Below are 18957 nucleotides of genomic sequence, written 5' to 3' on the forward strand. Positions count from 1 at the left end.
TTAAATTAAGTGGTCAGCCCATGACAATCCTGCACTGCTTTAGTCCTCCAAAGGTAGTATTTAGTTCTTGCTCTGCTGCATGTTAAACTAGTATAGAGAGGGGAGGGAAAGACAGATGGAGTAGTTTAGAAAAATGGATGTATAATAGTTGCTATCAGTTAGAAGTGGGAGCCCAGTGATGGCCATCATGGATGCAGATTGTTGAGTATGTGGGAGGCACTAATCTAATGCAGGAGACTTGACTCAAATGGTAAATTGTTAATTTTTTTATATTTATTTTTCAACAAATAAATCTTCGTTTCACCTTATGCTCTGTGGCTTGTTTCTTAAGAGTTCCAGTACAGTATGTACACCAAAATGCAGTGAAAACTATAGACCAAAAAATGCCTGCTGGAGTAGATGATGCCACTGAGTGGAATGGTGTGACCTGTCTTTTGAGGGGAAAGATTCCTCAGGGTGTGGCTTAATTTAACCATTGATTTTCCTCTATAAAACATACACCTAGCTCATTCCAGAGAAATCAAAAGAACATTAAAAAAAGAAAAAGTCAAGAGAGCAGTTGTGGGAAAAGGAGGATGTCCAAACATGAATAAAAAGGTAAGGTGGGTCTGGGGGAAACTGGTGGTTCGGTAGAGCAAGACAAAACCTTCTTTCCCTCCTCCCATTTTTGTGTTTTGAAATCTTTAGCCTTATTGCTTTTTATCACTTTTACTGCTGGAAAACTAAAGCCTAGTAGTAAAGGCTGAATAGTTATAGTTGCTTCTTTTTTTCATCCCAAGGAGGAAAAAAAAAAGCCATTTGCAAATGCTTATCTTTTTACATTAGAAGTACCAAGGTGTCTTCCTTCTAAGACAAAAACCCAAACAACAAAACTACACCATGCTAGGATGGTTTTCAGTATTTTAAAGCCATCTTTAATAATCAGTTTAAATCTCTTCATCAAGAGCAATGAAGTAAGGAGCGTTTCCCATGCAGCTGATGGGAGGTGGCCTTTGGTAGCAATAATGCATTTAAACATTGAGCAATTCTAGTACCTGTCTTCTGGAAGACTGTGGGCAGAAGGACTTAATCAGTGCAACAAGTTTTCTAACCCTTTTGACTGACTCCCCTCAGCCTTTTCAGGTAAAGACTGCCAGGCAGCAGAATTAAAGCCCATTCAGACATTATATTAAAGGAAGCAGTATATAGAGCAAAGGTGTGGTGACACATGAATTGCTTTAACAAAACCGTAACCTGCATCACTTCAGTAATAAACAGGAATTGCAATAAGGAGAATTTAGTAATGTATATTCCAGGCGAGATACATGAACCAAAACCTGTTACAGATTCTTCTAGAAGTAGTAGTTCTGTCTGGCGGCTTCTTGAATTGTCCTTAAGTAGCACAGAGCAGAATGTGGCCTGTTTTGCTTACTGTGTTAAATTTTAAGCTTTCCAAGTTAGAACTTGGGCATTCAAAGAAATTTATTAAGGCATATACAACTACAAAGGACAAAAGTGGAAGAATCATGCTTCTAGATTATCCAATAATTCACCGAAAAATTCATAATACCAAAGCTGACTTCAGAGGATTTCCAGAGAGAAGAAGGTTCCCATTTCTGTGTTCTACAAAAAAGGCCCCAAAAGGTAACTAAAATATTGTGATGCATAAAAAGCAATGTCAACTTCTACTGTGTTGAACTGATTTCACCTCCATCTTTATCCTAGCTGTAAAATACTAGAAAAAAATGAAGTAGGAGAGGAGATATAAAAGTTGTATTTGAATCAATTTTAGAATTGCACCACCAAGGTTTGGTTTGGTTTTTTTTTTTTATTAACTGGCACCTTTAGCAGTGGATTGTGGAGCAACTAGTAAGGGAATCCTTTTGAAGATGAAAGCAGCAGCCATTGTGCCAACTGAACCTTCCCTGTTCACCCAGCTTCACTTTTTCATCTCTATGCCATAGAGATCATGACGCTTCTGGCTTAAAATAGGAATTTGCTGACGTATTTCTGCAAGTTTCTTCAAATCTGCAGGGGGGGGAAGAAAGAATTATTAGAACAGCAATCAAAGAGGAAAGCTCCTGACTTGCTCAGAGGTAAGGCAAGGGAAAGAGCAGCTTTCACGGAGAATGGGTCTGTAGGGCACTGCAACTGGGCAGCCAGGGCTGAAGGAAGCCTCACCTTTGCTCTTTCCTAAGATGACAGCTTCCTCATAAGTAAGGAAGCTAGAAGAGTATAGTCAAGTGCTGCTTGTTCTTGATTTAATCTAGCAAAGGTGGAGAAGGGATGGGAACATTGCATCATCTGTAATTGCATGTGCAAGCCCACAGACTTAAACTGTTTCTTCTTAGACTCATGACCCGTACTTGAGAGAGAAAGCAGGAAAAAAAAACTTTTAGCCTTACCTATGTCTGTGTATATAACTGCTTCCTCAGCCCCAGCTTTGGCTATGACTTCACCCCTGCAAAATTAAGCACATTTGTTCACAGCATTAACACAAAGGTCTCAAGGCATCAGTCCAGTTGCTGCTGTTCGTACAAAAGGGAGTTCCTACCCTTGATGTCTATGGCTGTAAAGACAGGGCTGTCCTAAAAATAGCACCATAATTCGTAACTCTAGCATGATAGAAATAGCTTCCAGGCTTTATATGTGGCACATTTTATATGTGACACATACATACTTAACATAAGTATGTTTCTGAAGATCAAGAATCGTGGTAAGAGCAACTCTGAGAACCAGTGCATGTAAGCATGCAATATACCTCAAAGGGAGAGAAACAGCTTCACCAGGGACAAACATCTATGGCAAAGACTAACACTTTCTCCTTTCAGATCCTCCTGACTTTTAATAGGAGTATACTTTCACTCTGCATGAGCTACTGCACATTATTTATCATGTCTCCCACTAGGTGTTCTGTCACTGCTTTCATCATATAAAGTTAAAAGCTCAAGACATAGATAAAGCTTTTCTTACTTTGCAATCACCTGGAAGAGAACTATCTGTGGATTTATTTGAAAGGAAAATAACTTCCTGAAGATTTGGTCACTTTTACCTCCTGTGCACCTGCATGACTTCTGCTTAAGTTAGAATATGTCTCTTATCTAGCTGAAGACATTCTTGTTCTTTCCTATGTCAAAGCAGTGTTGTTCTTTGAGGAAATGAAATAGTTTTGTGCAAGCTATTTAAGATGGTTTAGTTCTGCACAGAGAATTACCATCATGCATTGTATATAATAGACTGCACTTCAGGGAGAAGTTGAAAAGGTCAGCAGCTTAACTAATGCTAAATACTAGTACTAAGTATCTTCTTTGCTACCAAAAAGAATACATACTGTTAAACTAGTTTTAGTTTCTTGTCTTTCAGTCAGACAGTTTTAAAGGATGATTTTGAGAATGTAGGCTTAAGTCTCAGGTGCTTTTTACCAGGAACTTACAACATTTTTTAAGAGTAGATGGAAATGTGGGACTGAAATGTGACTACATAAAACATTTTTTTAACCAAGAAAAAGTGGATTTGGTTTTTTTTTTCTGAACTCACCATGGATTTACTACAGTGCTGTGTCCCCAGGCAACATAGGATGCTTTTTCGTCTCTAGCAGGAGATACTGTAGCTACGTAGACTTGATTATCAACAGCTCTGTGTTCACAGAAAGGTGAGGGAAGGGGGGAAAAAGGGAGTAGATTTTTTTTTTTTTTAATACCACCAATTAATTAAGCTGAAGAGAAAGAATTCACTCTGAAAGGCAAGCTATACATCCTCCTAAGGACTAGCCAAAATTGTAAACGATATGAAGGTCAGAGAAAGCAGAGCCTGGAAAGAAGTCTCTAGCACCTGCTCCAGAGTTGGTAGAATGAATTACACGTTCATTCAGTATGTAGAAAAGTTGATTGAAGCTAACCAAATGAATAAATAATACAGCATTCAGGAATCTCAGGGTCTATTTCTGTGTGTAATTAATTAGAGCAGTTCTCAAATGGTTACTGGCTCTTCTGTCTAGAAGTTTGTGTGTGAAGGGTGCTTACAGAGCCATGGGGGAAAGGTCCTTGAAAGGGCATAACTGGGGAGGGCCGAGCAGGAATGAAGGATAAGCGTTTCCTGCTTTTCTCCTTGACAGCAAAATCATTTTGGTGTCCCAGGCAAGGCTTGAGGAATGGTGCAGCTCCAATAGCAGAGTGGCCCTACAGCACCATTTCTGATGCACAGTGTCATTTAGAACACAAGAACAGTTCAGTTCCATGAGCGAAATTCCCTCTGGAACAGAAGGATAAGCTGTTACTTTGGTCTTACCGTCCCCTTTGTAGAAGTTCCCAATGAGCTGGTCCTGTTGTCAGGTTAAAAGCCCCTGGATATATCAGCAGCTGGCAACCTTTGTTAAAAGAAAATTAGAACCCAACCATCACTAAGGAGAAGATGGTTTACCCTAGAATGGCCCTTCACATTGAGAACTCAAGGCAAGGTTTCTTTCAGTACTTCCTGACCTCTGCCCAAAATGGAACCAGATAAAGCCTGTTCAGGCATGACATGGCTGATACTTATGTCAGCAAAGGCCTGTGATACATTACCAAGTGTTGGGATATACCTATCTCCATCACTCCATCAGCAACTGTGTATCAGGAAATGATTGTTACTTTACTCAAGGAGAACAGACGCTCATTTGAATAACAAAGTCTTGGCCACAAGATGCATTTTGCATTACCAGGTGAGAATAAGAGTGCCTGATCACACAGACTGCCCAGCACGTAGCACCCTGAAACGCCCCTGCACAGTTCAGGCCTTAGGGCTAACCATGCTCCATTAGGTGACCCAGCCTTACCTTTCTGTCCGTAGATTTGAGCCATCTCAGCAAATCTGATATCATAGCAGATGCCCAGGCCTACTTTACAGTATGCTGTTCTCAAAACACAAGAGACAACAGTCATATTGCTATCACAAGTACACAAAAGCAATCACAAGACTCCCTGTAGCCATCCTGCCAGTGGTTATTTTATGTGTCTCACAGTAACAAGAGGAGCTATATTTAAATGTGTATCCTTATCTGTAACAAGCATTGGCTATCTGTGGGGGAGCATTCATGTTTCATGATGAGAGGAAGACTGTGAGAAGCAGTCTTATCTACCCTTTAACAGCAGCCATTTCTACAAAATCATGTTATATCAGGTCTCTGTGTAATGTGTTCCTCTCTGATTTAGCTGCAGCTTTTTCAATTATTTTCTTTTCAAGAAAAGAAAGCACACACTGCTCTTCATGGACTAAAGAAACGATACAGTCATGTAGTTTCTTACAGCACGCACATTGCAAGGAGGAAGAAGTGACCACGGGAGATGAGACTCTTCAGAGAGCTCAGTAAACAGGATGTGTTAATTTTTGAACAATGGTAGTGGGGGGAGCAGGTGTCTTGCTTTTTTATCTGATGTGGTTCATTCAAGAATGTTGGAATGGGATTTACAGTTAATTGTCTCCATTGTTATCATCCTCACATGAAAAAATGTGCCAGTGTAGCTGTTTGCTACATATATTCTTTTCCAAGCCATGTTTTGTAAGAATCATTTTAAAGAGGTAACTGCTATGAAAAAATACAGTAACTTCTCTTTAACAAATCAATAGGACCACTATTTATTAAGGGAAGTGCCATGATGTATGCTTCAACACTTTCTACTGCTCCGTCCTTTTGCAATCATATCGCCTTTTTGAAAGTTTCAGAAGTGACCCACAGGCTTGGAACAAACTTAAACTATACTTGCCATGGTTTTCAAATGCCTAATATAAATCTGATGATAGTCTAAAAATCCATTGCTGGGGGGGGCGGGGAGGAGGGGAAAGATAACTCCAGAATGTAGTGTTATTGTGGTAGAGCTCCTTAAAGAGAGGGCTTGTCTTATACTCACGAGTATCAAACACGGAGAAACTATTCCCTGGACTCAGTGTTTCAGACTCTTTGAACTGTATCTTTCCAGGAACATTAATGTCAAACAAATGAACCTGTAATTATAGTATGATTAATAACAATTAATAACAATTTCTCTGCTTGGTCTTTGAGCATCTTTCTATTAGGCATGTGTTTCCTAGTTACTGTTATCTAGACTACTCTTTTGTCGGGATCCCAACTAAACATTGCTTAAGATTGTGAGATCTCCTAAAGATGATTTAAAGCAGTTTTCTTCTTTACAGAAATACACATCTAAAGTTATTTAAAAAAAAAAAAAAAAAAAAGACTGGCTATTTTAGACAACACATATAATCCTTGTGACCCAAGTGATGCACATACCAAATGTTTATACCGTTTAGAATGCCCTGTCCTTCTCCCATGCAGTAATAGAGAGTAGTTAAAAACAGCTAAAATATTACAATTACTTTGGAGTACGGCTCTGTATCTTCTTCGTGGAAAGAATCCCTGCAAAATAGCTAGATATCTTGATCTAATGAGTAATTTTGCAAAAGAAAGGATACATACAAAATGAATTTGCCAGGATGATTTTAAAGTATGTTAAAGCAGGTGATGTTTTTCTCTCCGAGTCCCATTCCTGCAAAACATCTCCAGAAAATACCCTCACCAAGTCATAAAGTTCCCATGACTTCATCTGTGCAGATGCCTTTTAGCCCCTGCAGACAGTCTTTATCCCTCACTTGCAATGAAGATTCTGTTCCTGACCACAGCTTCCTAATAATACAGCTGTTTTTATATTATTATTTGTTCATATTTACACAGTACAAGCCTGCACTCATTCTACAAACAACTACCAGGCTTGCATACTGCTGTGGTATGACAGATGGAAGGCAACATAGTACTTCAGAAAGTAATCTAATAGTGTAGCTAAGTGTAGAATCAGTTCACCAAATAAATTAATACCTGCACCACCTTATTTGTTCCAAGTAACCTTGCATTCTCTTTTTTGTTTTTCCTTGAAAGAAATAAGATGTTGTTCACCTAAGGAATGATACCTGTATGCATAGTCAGGTTAACAGAAACTACACTCGTAACTACAGTTATGAATAGGAGGTAGTTTCTCAGACGGCACAAAGCAATGTCCAGGTGGAAGACGACAGTAAGCAAGCATCAACCACAAACAGCAGACACAGCTTAACTATGGGACTTGGACTTCAGCTGTCTGCACTGATCATACATATAGCACACAAAAGTATGTAAAGAACAGTATTTATGGTAACAGAAAGACTAAACCCACTGGGAACCTGAGGGAAGATCCTGATTCCATATAAGTGGCACTACATTTTAGAGCTAGACCAAGGTACACAGATGAGTTGGATCAGGATTTACTCTCTACCACAGTTTTCCCAGCATCTGGGAAAAGCCCATCATGCCTTCTGCATTCTGTCATCCTTACCCAGAACAAGTTTATGACCACCTTTAGAAGGGGTATGTACATGTCTCAAATAAAAATTACATGCAATTTTACTGACAGTACACAACTTATTGTTAATGCAAGCTTCTACTAATTCACATCACCTTTAGGCACAGATGAAATCATTTGTGCAACACTGCTGAGAAACCTTTCAATAACAATATTCTGCCATCTTACCTTCCTATGCTTTGCCAATATAGCACCATCAGGCCCAAAGACAGTACATGTATTATACAGTTTTCCATCATCCTCTTCTGGAATGGATCCTTTGTAAAGGTGAGAACAAAGATTTCCCCCACTGTATTATATGGAATGTTGATCCAATGGCGCTATTAGACATTGCCCGTATTTCCCTCAATGAGATTGTCACTAAGAGTAAACTACCTCCAACGAGATATATGCTGCACTCCTTTGCAACTTCTGAGAGCATTTGTGTTGATTCGCCAGGGATCTTCTCTGCATACTCCTTAAAGTACTGAGTTCCATATGGAGAATTAAAGCATTCCTAGAGTTAGGGGGAAAAAAAAAAACCAAAACATTAAAATCCAGTAACACCACTGCAAGGAGATGTACTTGACCGTTCAAACTTCTATCAATGTTCTCAGACAATCTTTAGTTACAGGAGTTTATTTTACGGGAGTTCAATAAGCAAATCAGAACATATCAGGAGACCAGAGAGACTTAACAATCAGAGAAAATGTGGTGGGTGCGTTGGTGAACGTGTGCCAAACATAACATGAGCTAGGAGTATCATGTAAGCTGCAAGTTACAAGGCTAGTGTATTTATCAGTCTAGACTTAGCAAGGGATGTTCTCATCAGAACAACGGAACAAGTTCCACCTAGCTCATTTGCCAACTTACAAGCTAAACAGATCCTTTCAAAGCTGTGAGATGCTTGTGCTTGTCCACAGCCCATGATTTCTTCATTTTTAAAAGGGCCTTTGCAAAAGCATGCATTTCTCAAAATTACTTATTCTTTTGCTAAAACAATCCTTTAAACACCACTTCCTCACAACTGAACAGTGTCTTCTGTCCTAGGCTCTAGTTAAAGATTTGCTGTCCCTCAGAACCAGTCGTGTAATCTTTAGACAGTAAGATTAACAGAGCAGTTTAAATGCCTAAACTAGGTGGCTAGCAGTATTTGAGATGGCCAAAATATCCAAAGCTTTTACTCTGCATTATATTTGCTGGCTCTGTGAGGATGTGAGACTTGCCATCCCCATTCCCAATACTTTTTTGTCCCCTAAAGGAGTATAGCTGAAGGCCACAGATGGGCTATCAAACAGTACCAGCACCTACTCTTCAGCAAGTGATTCCCAGCCCAAGCACCCACCTCAATTGTTACCTTTGCTTGCTGGAAGTTGTACGAAGACCAAAAAAAAAAAAAACCAAAAAAAAAACCCAAGCTGTGAATAGCACGGTAAATTTATGCCTTAATCACTCAAGCAAACTTAACAACCGTAGTAGATTCTACTAAACTGGAATAACTGAACCAAAACTGGATGGATGTTTTTGCCCTGTATACTGGGCCAGCAGCTACCAACTAACCCACAGCACAATTTGTAGATGAAAGAGGCAGGAAGGGAAGTCTCCGCATGCTGTCAAATGAGCTTCCCATGCTTTTGAAAGTTGGATTGAACTTCAAGGAAATGAAAGCAATGCCAGCTGCCTCCACCTTCATCTTGCCACTTGCAGTGTCAATGGGGATGGTACTGGAACCATAGGCTCAAGAGAACAGGCAGAGCTCTGTGCAAGGTTGCACTAGCAGTGCATAGGGCTGTTCGTAAGTTAATGCTGGAACAAAACTGCAGGCTGTCTGCACCGATCCCCTAGTCCTGTGCTCGCTGGGTGAAAACCTGGCTGGCTGGCTGAGCCCAGAGGGTTGTGGTGAATCGGGTGAAATCCAGTTGGTGGCGGGTCACAAGTGGTGTTCCCCAAGGCTCGGTGTTGGGCCCCGTTCTGTTTAATATCTTTATCGATGATTTGGACAAGGGGATTGAGTGCACCCTCAACAGATTTGCAAACGACACCAAGTTGGGAGGCAGAGTCAATCTGCTTGAGGGTAGGAAGGCTCTACAGAGAGATCTGGACAGGCTGGATCGGTGGGCTGAGGCCAATCATATGAAGTTCAAGAAGGCCAAGCGCCGGGTCCTGCGCTTCGGTCACAGCAACTCCATGCAGCACTACAGCCTCGGGGAAGAGTGGCTGGAAAGCTGCCCGGTGGAAAAAGACCTGGGCGTGCTGGTTGACAGCCGGCTGAATGTGAGCCAGCAGTGTGCCCAGGTGGCCAAGGGGGCCAACAGCATCCTGGTTTGTATCATAAATAGTGTGGCCAGCAGGAGCAGGGAAGCGACTGTTCCCCTGTACTCAGCACTAGTGAGGCTGCACCTTGAGTACTGTGTTCGGGGCTGTTTAGTCTGGAGAAGAGGAGGCTGAGGGGAGACCTTATCACTCTCTACAACTACCTGAAGGGGGGTTGTAGTCAGGTGGCTGGTGACAGGACGAGAGGAAATGGCCTCAAGTTGTGGCAAGGGAGATTTAGTTTGGATATTAGGAAAAATTTCTTTACCGAGAGGGTTGTCAGACATTGGAATAGGCTGCCCAGGGAAGTGGTTGAGTCACCATCCCTGCAGGTATTAAAAAAGCGCATAGACAAGGTACTCCAGAACATGGTTTAGTGGGCATGGATGATGGTTAGACTCGATGATCTTGAAGGTCTTTTCCAACCTAAATCATTCTATGATTCTCTCCAAAGTGGTAAGAATAAGGGACAGATCTTTGAAGTGCTGTCTATCAGTTTCTAGATTCAAATGGGATTCTGTTTTTACTTCTTTATCCATAAACATTACAAATTGTTTTTCTCTCACAAATTTTTCCTAGTTCAGAAGTGAAAAAAGTTTAACACGTCAAGGCTAACATGTCACAGGAAAACTGCTGTACGCCTCTGCAAAGGTGTAGATTATATACTCAGTGCAAGTTAGTTTTGTTCTTTACCTAGTGTGACATTAAAAAACAAAAAAAAAAAAGTGGAGGGAAGAGAATATTTCATCCTAGGCTTACATCCTAATGCCAGCACAAAATTTACCTCCCAAAAGTCTCTGAAAAACCTTGCCCTTGTTTGACAAATTTTACTCTAAAAGCATAAATTGTCATTGGCAAAGCAAGTACGTCAACTAAATAGGTCTGGAAAACTCGATGCTTGTACACATGATGAAACTAGCAAATAATAGATAATCTCAATGTAGGAGGCCCAGAGGGAATAATCAAAGGTAACATCTGCAACACAAGGGCTGTGTTAGCACAGAGGAGCTAGGAGGGTTGCTTAAGACCTCGCCTGTGACAGCAGAAGGGAAAACATTCTATGTGTAAAATATTCAGACCAAAAGTTCACTCAGAGAAGAACTTTGCACTCCCTGAGTCAGATGCTGCAGGGCACAAGGGTAAACACACATATCCCCAGGAACAGAGGAAAAAAGCTGAAATCTGCACTGGGAAGGTCACTTCATTGCCAGCGCACTCATTGTATGAAAATTCAGCACAGTAATCATGGCTGAAGTCCAAAAAGTAAATAAAAAATGATCAGTAATTTTAAGTGGCTATTTATGTTCCCACACAAGAAGATCAGAAGAGAATACATTTTAATCATAATTCAGCCACAAATGACCCACTGGAAATGTCTTAAGTCTATTTTGTTTCTCATGTACTATCTAATCTGGAATGATTATAGCAAAGAGAGTCACTGTATACTTGTTTTCTTTCATCTTTGTATCAACATTCTTTAGCTGAAAATCGCCTTTCCCTACATTTCTAGCCGGAAGGCTTCTGCAAAGATTCAAACCACAGTGTCACTTCTGTGACTTCAGAACATACCAGTGACGGAATTGCCTGGGATTTAAACCAGCACAAACTTAACCAGAATTTTATATCACAAAAAAGACAACCTGCTTTTTTTTATTTTTGCTTCTCATTTTCCCCCCTCTTAAGTGTGCTGCTAGACAGAACCCCTGTTTTTTTCCTATTTTGGAATCTCATACAGCATCTAAGCTATCCAGAGAGAAACAGGAATATATAATGCATGACTAACACTAGAAAGAGGTTTCCAAGGGTTTGAGGTATAGCTGCTAAGAAGACCATGATCTTTACTCACAGGTAGAGCCACAACTTTTGCTCCTTTAGCTGATGCTTCTCTCACCAGTCCACAGGCTCGTTGAAGGTTATCTGATTTAAGAGCAGATACGTGAAGCTGAATAAGAGCCAGGCGGAAGTCTAATGGCAGAAAAAAAAAATTAGCAGAATTCCCCCAGGAAAAACTCTTCAAAATTTGAATCCACTAATGAGCATTTAACAAAATAAATTTGCTTATTTATTAACATATACAAAACCCACTTCCAACTCATTCTGTGGTCTGTGACTCTGGAAACAGTCTCTTAAAACAGGGAGAACATTCAAACCTAGGCTTGCTAATGGGAACCATACATAGCCATCACTCTGCTCAGGTCAAAGATCACAGAGTTCACATGCTAGTAACACTTAGCCTAGGCAGTATCCAGCCTAAGTTCTACTGTAAGATACTGTGTGACAGAAAGGGAGACCACTAGTCAACCTAGACCTGCTTCTTCCTTCCCAGTTTGCTACACGCTTTGTGAGCCTATCTTTATGTTGCACCCGTTGCCTGCTGAACACTGCATGTCCTAAAATGCCACTAGCAAACTAAACGACTGGATAATCCCAAAAGCACCAAATATGGGAATAGTTTGCTTTTATCCCTCAAATCACACCTGGCCTGGGAAATGGCTATAAAAAACCCATAAAGATAACATCTTTCCTGATCATTTCCTTGCAATTTGGTTTCTAGCCAAGGGACAATCACAAGTGTTATCAACACTGTCTCTACTGTGGCTAAGCAGGATTTATATTTGCAGGATCTTGAAGTACGCAAGTGGGAGAGATCAAACCAGGTTTTGTGCACACCCCTTGGACTTCCTTCCATGAGTCTCCTAGTACCTTGGGCTGTAGGAAAACACATCCTGATCAGGTAGAACCATCTCCTTTTAAAAAAAAAAACAACACTCTGACTTCATAGAAAAGTACCTCAGTTTCAAAGCACCTCTCTTCTCTGGAAAACTCCCCTGCCATACAAAGACCACTACGGGATAAAGAAAAAGCAGCAAGTGACACAGCCTAAGTGGTCAGGGAAACAGAATGAACTGATTCAAGTGAAGATGAGATGTGGTCAGGAACAGTCAAGGCAGAATATCTTTCTTCCTACTTTAGTTCTCACTTCAGTAGCTAAGCAGCTAATTTCTAGAGGTTAAGCAGATGATTAACTGCTCACTTTGCCACTCTCCACATGAGAGACTCTTACTATTTGGTTTATTGAGTAAACAAAGCTTCACTGAGATTTTGAACAGATGTCACCATAGTTAGCTTCCAGACACACATAGATAACCATACTAAGAATCTGCCTAAAACTTTCCCATATTTGTGGAACGTGTTTTAGCTCAGAAAAATTGGACACTTAAAGATTTACATTTCAGCATAAAGTCACTTTTGCAAGAAAACCAAAAGAGCACCTACCAGGAAAAATTTTACCTAACTTCCTTCACATAATGTTTAAACCACCAGGAAACCATTAATCTTATTTTCCCTACGCCTCAGGTTTGGAGTTTGTTAAAGGGCAGAATTAAAGGTCAGCCACAACAAAATACCTGTACTTGTACCCACGGTTTTGTTTAAAATTAGCGTTGAGGTGTAGAAGTAATAGAAATACAGAGACACGTGCAACAGTGCTGTAAAGGCCCAAGATCTCCTCTTCTGGCCTTGCTAAGCTGCCTCAAAAACTTCTTTAAAAGCAATTCTTAGGATAAGCCTATAGCAATGCAAACCACAACCAGGTAAAAGTGTATCGGGGTACAACACTGGTTCGCATTTGTATCACTACGAAGCACGTTTTTTTTGGGAAACCAGAAGCTCAGCACGCCCGGTTTGTTCGGATGAAGTTTCCCGACAAGCTGACGGTTGCAGCAGTACCGACAGAAGCACGGCAGGCGTTCCCTACCAGTCCATTACACAGCCAGCGTGCCCAGGGCAGCTCCCTCCAGAACCTGAATTATTTCACACCCCTTCGAAGGCTCAGAGACACCACCCAGGGCCGAGGCCTTTCCGGCCCGGACTACGACCGGCGACTACCGGCCGCGGCAGCAGCCAGCCCGCGGCCCTTCCCCACGGCCAGGTGAGAGGCTAAGGGCCCGCTGGGGAGAAGCGGGGGCCGGCAGCGGCTGAGGGCGGCCCCCGGGGGAAGCCGGCACTGCGCCGCGGCCCCTCTCCCCGGCTGAGGCCCGGGGCGGGAGGCCGGAGCTCCGCTAGAAGGGCGAGTTCAACCCCATGTCGGCCCTTTTCCCCACGTCGCCGGCCGGGACCGGGCCGGGAGGGAGTGCGAGGAGGAAGAGGAGGAGGAGGAGGAGAGGAAGTAACCGTTCCTCCGCGCACGCCGCCACTCACTGGCCATGGCTCCGCGCGCCGCCTGCATCCCCACACGGCCCCGGCTCCTCTCTTATAGAGCGGGGCGGCCCGGCACGGCGCATGCGTGCGGGCACCGGGCACGGGGCTGCTGGGAAATGTAGTCCCGCCCCGGCTGCGGCTGCGCCTGCCACTGCCCCGGCAGGAAAGGGGCCTGCGGCGGGATTTGTTTGAAAACGACGCCTATCCTGCTTTTAAAAAGTCTGGCTAGTTCTTTGACCCGATTTCGCAGCACTTCCCCACGCAGTTTTTCTGACAGAGCTCGAGGGAGCGGCGCAGCCCGCCTTCAGAGCAGGAACGAGGAGGGGATGACGTACCCCAACCCCAAATGGCTGCCGAGCCTTCCCCCCTGTGTAACCCTAGCGGATGGCAGGGAGCTGGGAGTACTCCTCCAGTGCCAGTTCAGCACTCGGCAAAAACACAGCTGTGCGTCTACATCTTTTGGTGCTGGGCCCAGAGCTGATGTGCTGACATTGCATTTTTCCAGCCCTGTGTGATGGGTAGCAGCCCTGAATTTGTTAAGGGCTCGTCCCAAGAGATCTCTAGCAGTTTACAGGTAAGCCCTTCACCTGGCACATTCCCATCTTCTTTTACAAGTGCAGCATTTTCGAAGGTAGAAACCAATATGCTAACTGCCATGGTGGTTTTATTACTAAACACCGAGTGCTCCCTGTTACTCAACACAGAACATTGTAAAATACACACGTGAGGCCGCAGTCTCAGGCTTTTTAAAAGCATGTTTGTAGAACTGTAGATTCATGTTGGGTAGAGGTAGTATTTCTCACGCAAGAATATCTCCACAAGTTGAAAGCACACGACAGCAGAAGGGGCAAAGATAAAACAAAGTGGGTAACCCAGGGTGATCAATCTCTTGCACACGTTGGGCTGAAGCCACTTTCAGGAAACATGCAAGAGATAAAGGAGGAGAAGTATGCAACCGCCATAAAATGCACAACCACCACTGTGTGCAGCAGTTACAAACCTTCCTTCAACAGAAAAAACCTTCAATCTAACCCTTTGGAGCAGGAAAGGGAGCACCTCATTCCAAACTGGGTAAGGCAAAGGATGGAAAAATTACTGACAGTGGACAACTGCAGATGAGGAGGGGATGCAGCAGCACTTTGGCAGGCCTCCCTCCCTTTTACACATGCCCATGGTAGCAGAAACAGCATATACAAAGTTGTTTGGTTTTTGTTTGTTTGTTTTTGTTTTTTTTTGAACAGCACACCTTGCAGGACTCCAGGTGTGGAGAACGGCTGTCTCCTGAGTTCACACAAGGTTTAGGGCAGAGCACAAAATAAGAAATAAGTAGTGAAGCAGTATCATCCCTTCAAGGTGAAAAACACAGGCTAAAAACCCAGTGTTTCCCATGGTTCAGAGAGATAACAGTATATTTGTCAAGGTTCAAAACAAAAATATCTGAAAGCACTAAATACACCCAAAAGAACAACTTACACACTATCACCCCCCTCCTTCCCCAAAAGGGGGAACTTTCCAGCCATTCAGTAGACTATGCCTATATTGAAAAAGGTTATTTGACAGTATCAAAAGGTTTGAACCTACAGCTGAAATGCACTTGGAAGGAAAAAGCTACAAACACTGCTGAGACCCATGTGTAACAGGAACTCAAAGAACAGCAAGTGATCTTTACTTGCATATGGAGAAGGCAATGTAAATAAAATCGCATCTCCACAGTCAAGAGTATTTTTTGTGGGTAATAGTGGGTAATACATGTAAAGTTTTGTACAAATTCTCATACAGCTCAGAATCTAAAAGAATCTGTGAGCCAGCTGAAGAGCCATCAGTAAGCACAGAAGCACTGACCCTGGCTATGAAATATAAAGGTAAGGGCTTCCATTTGGCAGGAAAGCTTACTCTGAGAAGAGTGTTTCTTTCCTGTTACAGACCTCGTTTCTATTACCAAAATAAATACAAATTAAAATCCCAGCAACATAGCAGCCATCATATTCAACAATATAGACAGCAGTGCGCGCAAAATAAAACAAGAGCCTGCAAACCCCTGGCAAATAATGCAAAACAAAATTCCTTGAAGATGAAAGGGACAGAAGTAGCATACTGACTATTTTGATTTTTCTTTTAAAAAACTGTCACTCTAGTACTATAATTGGAATTTCTGCTTAGCAATACAATTTTTGCAGCAAACACGCTAACTACAGATACATACACTATAAGGCAAAAGTAGCCTTTAAATTGTGGGTAGATATGCATAAAACACCATTGAAATTATTCATAGTTTGGACTGAGGTTTGCAAGATAGGAAGTCCGTTGATAACTTGCACATTGCCTTAAAAATTACAAATAATTAGCCTGTTAATGGCTTGGATTATACATTTCTACACAGAAGAGATTTAAGAATTGACTTACTGTAGGTTTACTCACTGTAGATTTAAAAGGTCTGTATTTGTTGTCCTCATAGAGGAGCATATGCATTACCTACTTTCCATATTTAATACTCAGTTGTTAAACAGGTATATTTGGGTACTTTTCACAATCCCCCCGCCCAATGACTATGAGAAATCTGTTGTACCATTTTATCAACATTTTCATAATACAAAAATATGATGCTGAGAAGTCTGGAATTTTTTTTGCAGAGACCCCTTCTATAATATGACCATTTGTTAACTCATTTTCACCTTTCTATGAATGCTTACCCCAAAGTATTTAATGAAATTAGTCTTGGTCTAAATTCCAAAATACTTACATTAAGATGTCACTGACAGTAGCTTCCTATGATCCATAATCAGCTTCTTGATCACTCCAAAGATCAAATTCACTTCCATTTGCAAAATACCTTTAGGAAAAACTGTTAATTGCTTCAGAGAATTCACACAGCATGCAACTAAATGCTTTCTGACAGAACAAGTTATGTTCAAATTGTACTGGTTTATTTACAACTGTAGTTTATAAACAGTAACACAAACATCTTTACATGAAAAAAATCTCATTGCTGAAGTAGGCACAGAGTCAGAGACTCTTCAGGATATTTTCAGAAGGGAGTAGGAAGAGGAAAATGTAATACAACAGCTGCTGGGCAAAACTATAAATACATGAGCATTGGCCCAGGTGCAATTTCATGCAAATATCTTCAACAGTTCAAGTTCTATTAGTGTTTACTCAGATACTAAGAAGAGGGAAAAGGAAAAAAAAAAAAAAAAAAGGAATTAGTTCCAGAATTAAGGTGCCCTAGCTTGATCCCTAGTAAAATAACTTAGAATAACTGTTTTTTATAAAGGTCAGTTTAATTTATTTTACCTCCTTATGATGTACCAATTCACAGGTTTTGATTCAAATACTCAGAAGACTTCACGCAGGAAAGCTAATTCTTATTATCTTTATTTCACAGTTTTTGGTAATTTCCACATCAGTCTACAAAGATGCTATGCCCTGGCCATAAGAACATTCGTGTACTAAGCTTTTTAACAAGAGAACCGTTCTTGGAACAAGTGGAAAGCTGCTGATAAACAATCACATAGCTGCCATCTCTCAAACATTAACTAATTTAGAAGATGTTAGTTAAAAGAATATGAACAAATGCTTGAATCAATGAAGGCAACAGGTAATGAATACATTTATCACAGGTATATATAGCACTTGAATACTCTTCTCTTTATTTGCGTGCATTAATTTTCTTGCTGAACACACCTTCGATCAGCACATACTCACTTCTGTGCCAACCTTTTTAAAGGTCTAATTATTATCTTAAATTTTTTGTTTCTGAGGAGCAAGCAAACTTGTTTTCAACTATCACATTCTGCATAATTAAAAAAAGTCACAACCCTGTAGTAAAAGCTTATTGTGCACAGTTCATTTTGGTATTTAAAAATATCCTTACCACCAATTCCAATTGTTTAACCTAGCAGTTGATAAGACTTTTAAAAAAGTTAATTTTATAAATTGCTTGAATATTTTTCTGTTTATCTGCAGTCCAAGCTGGACTTAATCATTTTTAATGAGAAGGAACTACTATTTCTAAGATTTTTATCTGCTCTGCTCATAAACCTAAGTTTTTAATTAGTCCTCGATACTACCCACTAGGCAAAATCAAAGTTATAGACTGCAGGCAATGGAGACACTTCACTTTCAAGGGACAGTAATTTAAAAAACATTCTGTTTTCAACTGCTGCTCGGTATCTGGCAGTGCTTAATTCCTTTAACACACTCAATGTGAACCTAGCTGCATCTTCTCTTGCAAAGATGCATATCACACACTCTAAGGCTGCATTAAAAATGAAACAAACTGACCTTTATAATAAACATTTCTTCAAAACAAAAAAAAATATAATAAAAAAATTAAAAATCCCGTTCAGAAATCGATAATAATTTACCCTATCTTAAGCCTGCTACTCAGGCACTCCCATCAGCAAACAGAAAAATTCTCTTAAGTTAGTATTCAGTTGGGAAACAGTCAGCTTGTGTCCACATACAGTCTCTTGGTTGCTTCTTCTTTATAAACCGTTCTCTACAAAGTCTTTAGTTATTAACTCTCCAAGGCATCCAATACTTTCATGATCTGTTGTTTTATGGCTTTGGTAGCATCACCTGCATTTGGAATCAAATACCTTAAAAAAAAGATTAGAAAAAGCCATCATTAATTCACTACAAGATTTTTGAGTATCAATTCCATAATTCTTGTTTTGATTTTTCCTCTGGAACAAACTAGGAGGAAGGAGGGGGGAATATATTCAAATGAAAAACTACTGAGAAAGTAACATTTATTTCCTGTTTATGCTATGAAACACTTTCCGTTTGTGAACTTAGAACTGTTGAGGAGTACTTCACAGGCCATCCTGGAAAGGAAAAGTTCTTCATTAACTGACAATGGTATAGATCAGGCAGTTCAAGATCTGTACAGAAAGTGCTATCCAACTGACACATGGCAGTTGTCTTTTTTTTTTTTTTTCTTTTTTTGTTTAATTGCTATAGATAGCTTCATTTATTTACAATCCTTTCTCTTGTGGATTTGCTCCAGTCAACAAGGTGGTGATGAAGTAATTCAACAAGCAGCACAGTTTTCTGCAACATTTTAATTTATCTTTGTCTGACCTACTACCAAACTAACTTCATTCTAAGGAGCCAAAAG

General features: G+C 40.8%; 2 protein-coding genes across 7 annotated transcripts in view; both read right to left on the reverse strand.

The window, feature by feature from the left end:
* Nucleotides 1–251: 251 nt before the first annotated feature.
* On the reverse strand, nt 252–13909 carry NIT2 (nitrilase family member 2). 2 transcript variants are annotated; one of them, XM_069785722.1, is made up of 10 exons: nt 13839–13909; nt 11485–11603; nt 7722–7842; nt 7515–7603; nt 5865–5958; nt 4793–4867; nt 4267–4345; nt 3517–3615; nt 2385–2440; nt 252–2007 (listed from the first exon to the last, which is right to left on the reverse strand). In XM_069785722.1, the coding sequence occupies exons 1-10, from the start codon at nt 13864–13866 to the stop codon at nt 1919–1921; spliced, it is 849 nt and encodes a 282-aa protein (XP_069641823.1). In that variant the 5' UTR covers nt 13867–13909; the 3' UTR covers nt 252–1918. The 2 variants fall into 2 exon arrangements, with proteins under 2 accessions (XP_069641823.1, XP_069641824.1); XM_069785723.1 differs by lacking the exon at nt 4793–4867.
* A 3713-nt stretch (nt 13910–17622) lies between these two features.
* Nucleotides 17623–18957, reverse strand: part of TBC1D23 (TBC1 domain family member 23) — a 36139-nt gene continuing 34804 nt past the window's right edge. For all 5 annotated transcript variants that reach the window (XM_069785709.1, XM_069785708.1, XM_069785706.1 and 2 more), the window contains one exon: nt 17623–18436. In XM_069785709.1, the coding sequence (XP_069641810.1) occupies nt 18355–18436 (82 nt within the window). In that variant the 3' untranslated portion in view covers nt 17623–18354. The remainder of the gene's footprint in view (nt 18437–18957) is intronic.

Source organism: Haliaeetus albicilla, chromosome 6 (assembly GCF_947461875.1).
Source record: "Haliaeetus albicilla chromosome 6, bHalAlb1.1, whole genome shotgun sequence".
NCBI lineage: Eukaryota > Metazoa > Chordata > Aves > Accipitriformes > Accipitridae > Haliaeetus > Haliaeetus albicilla.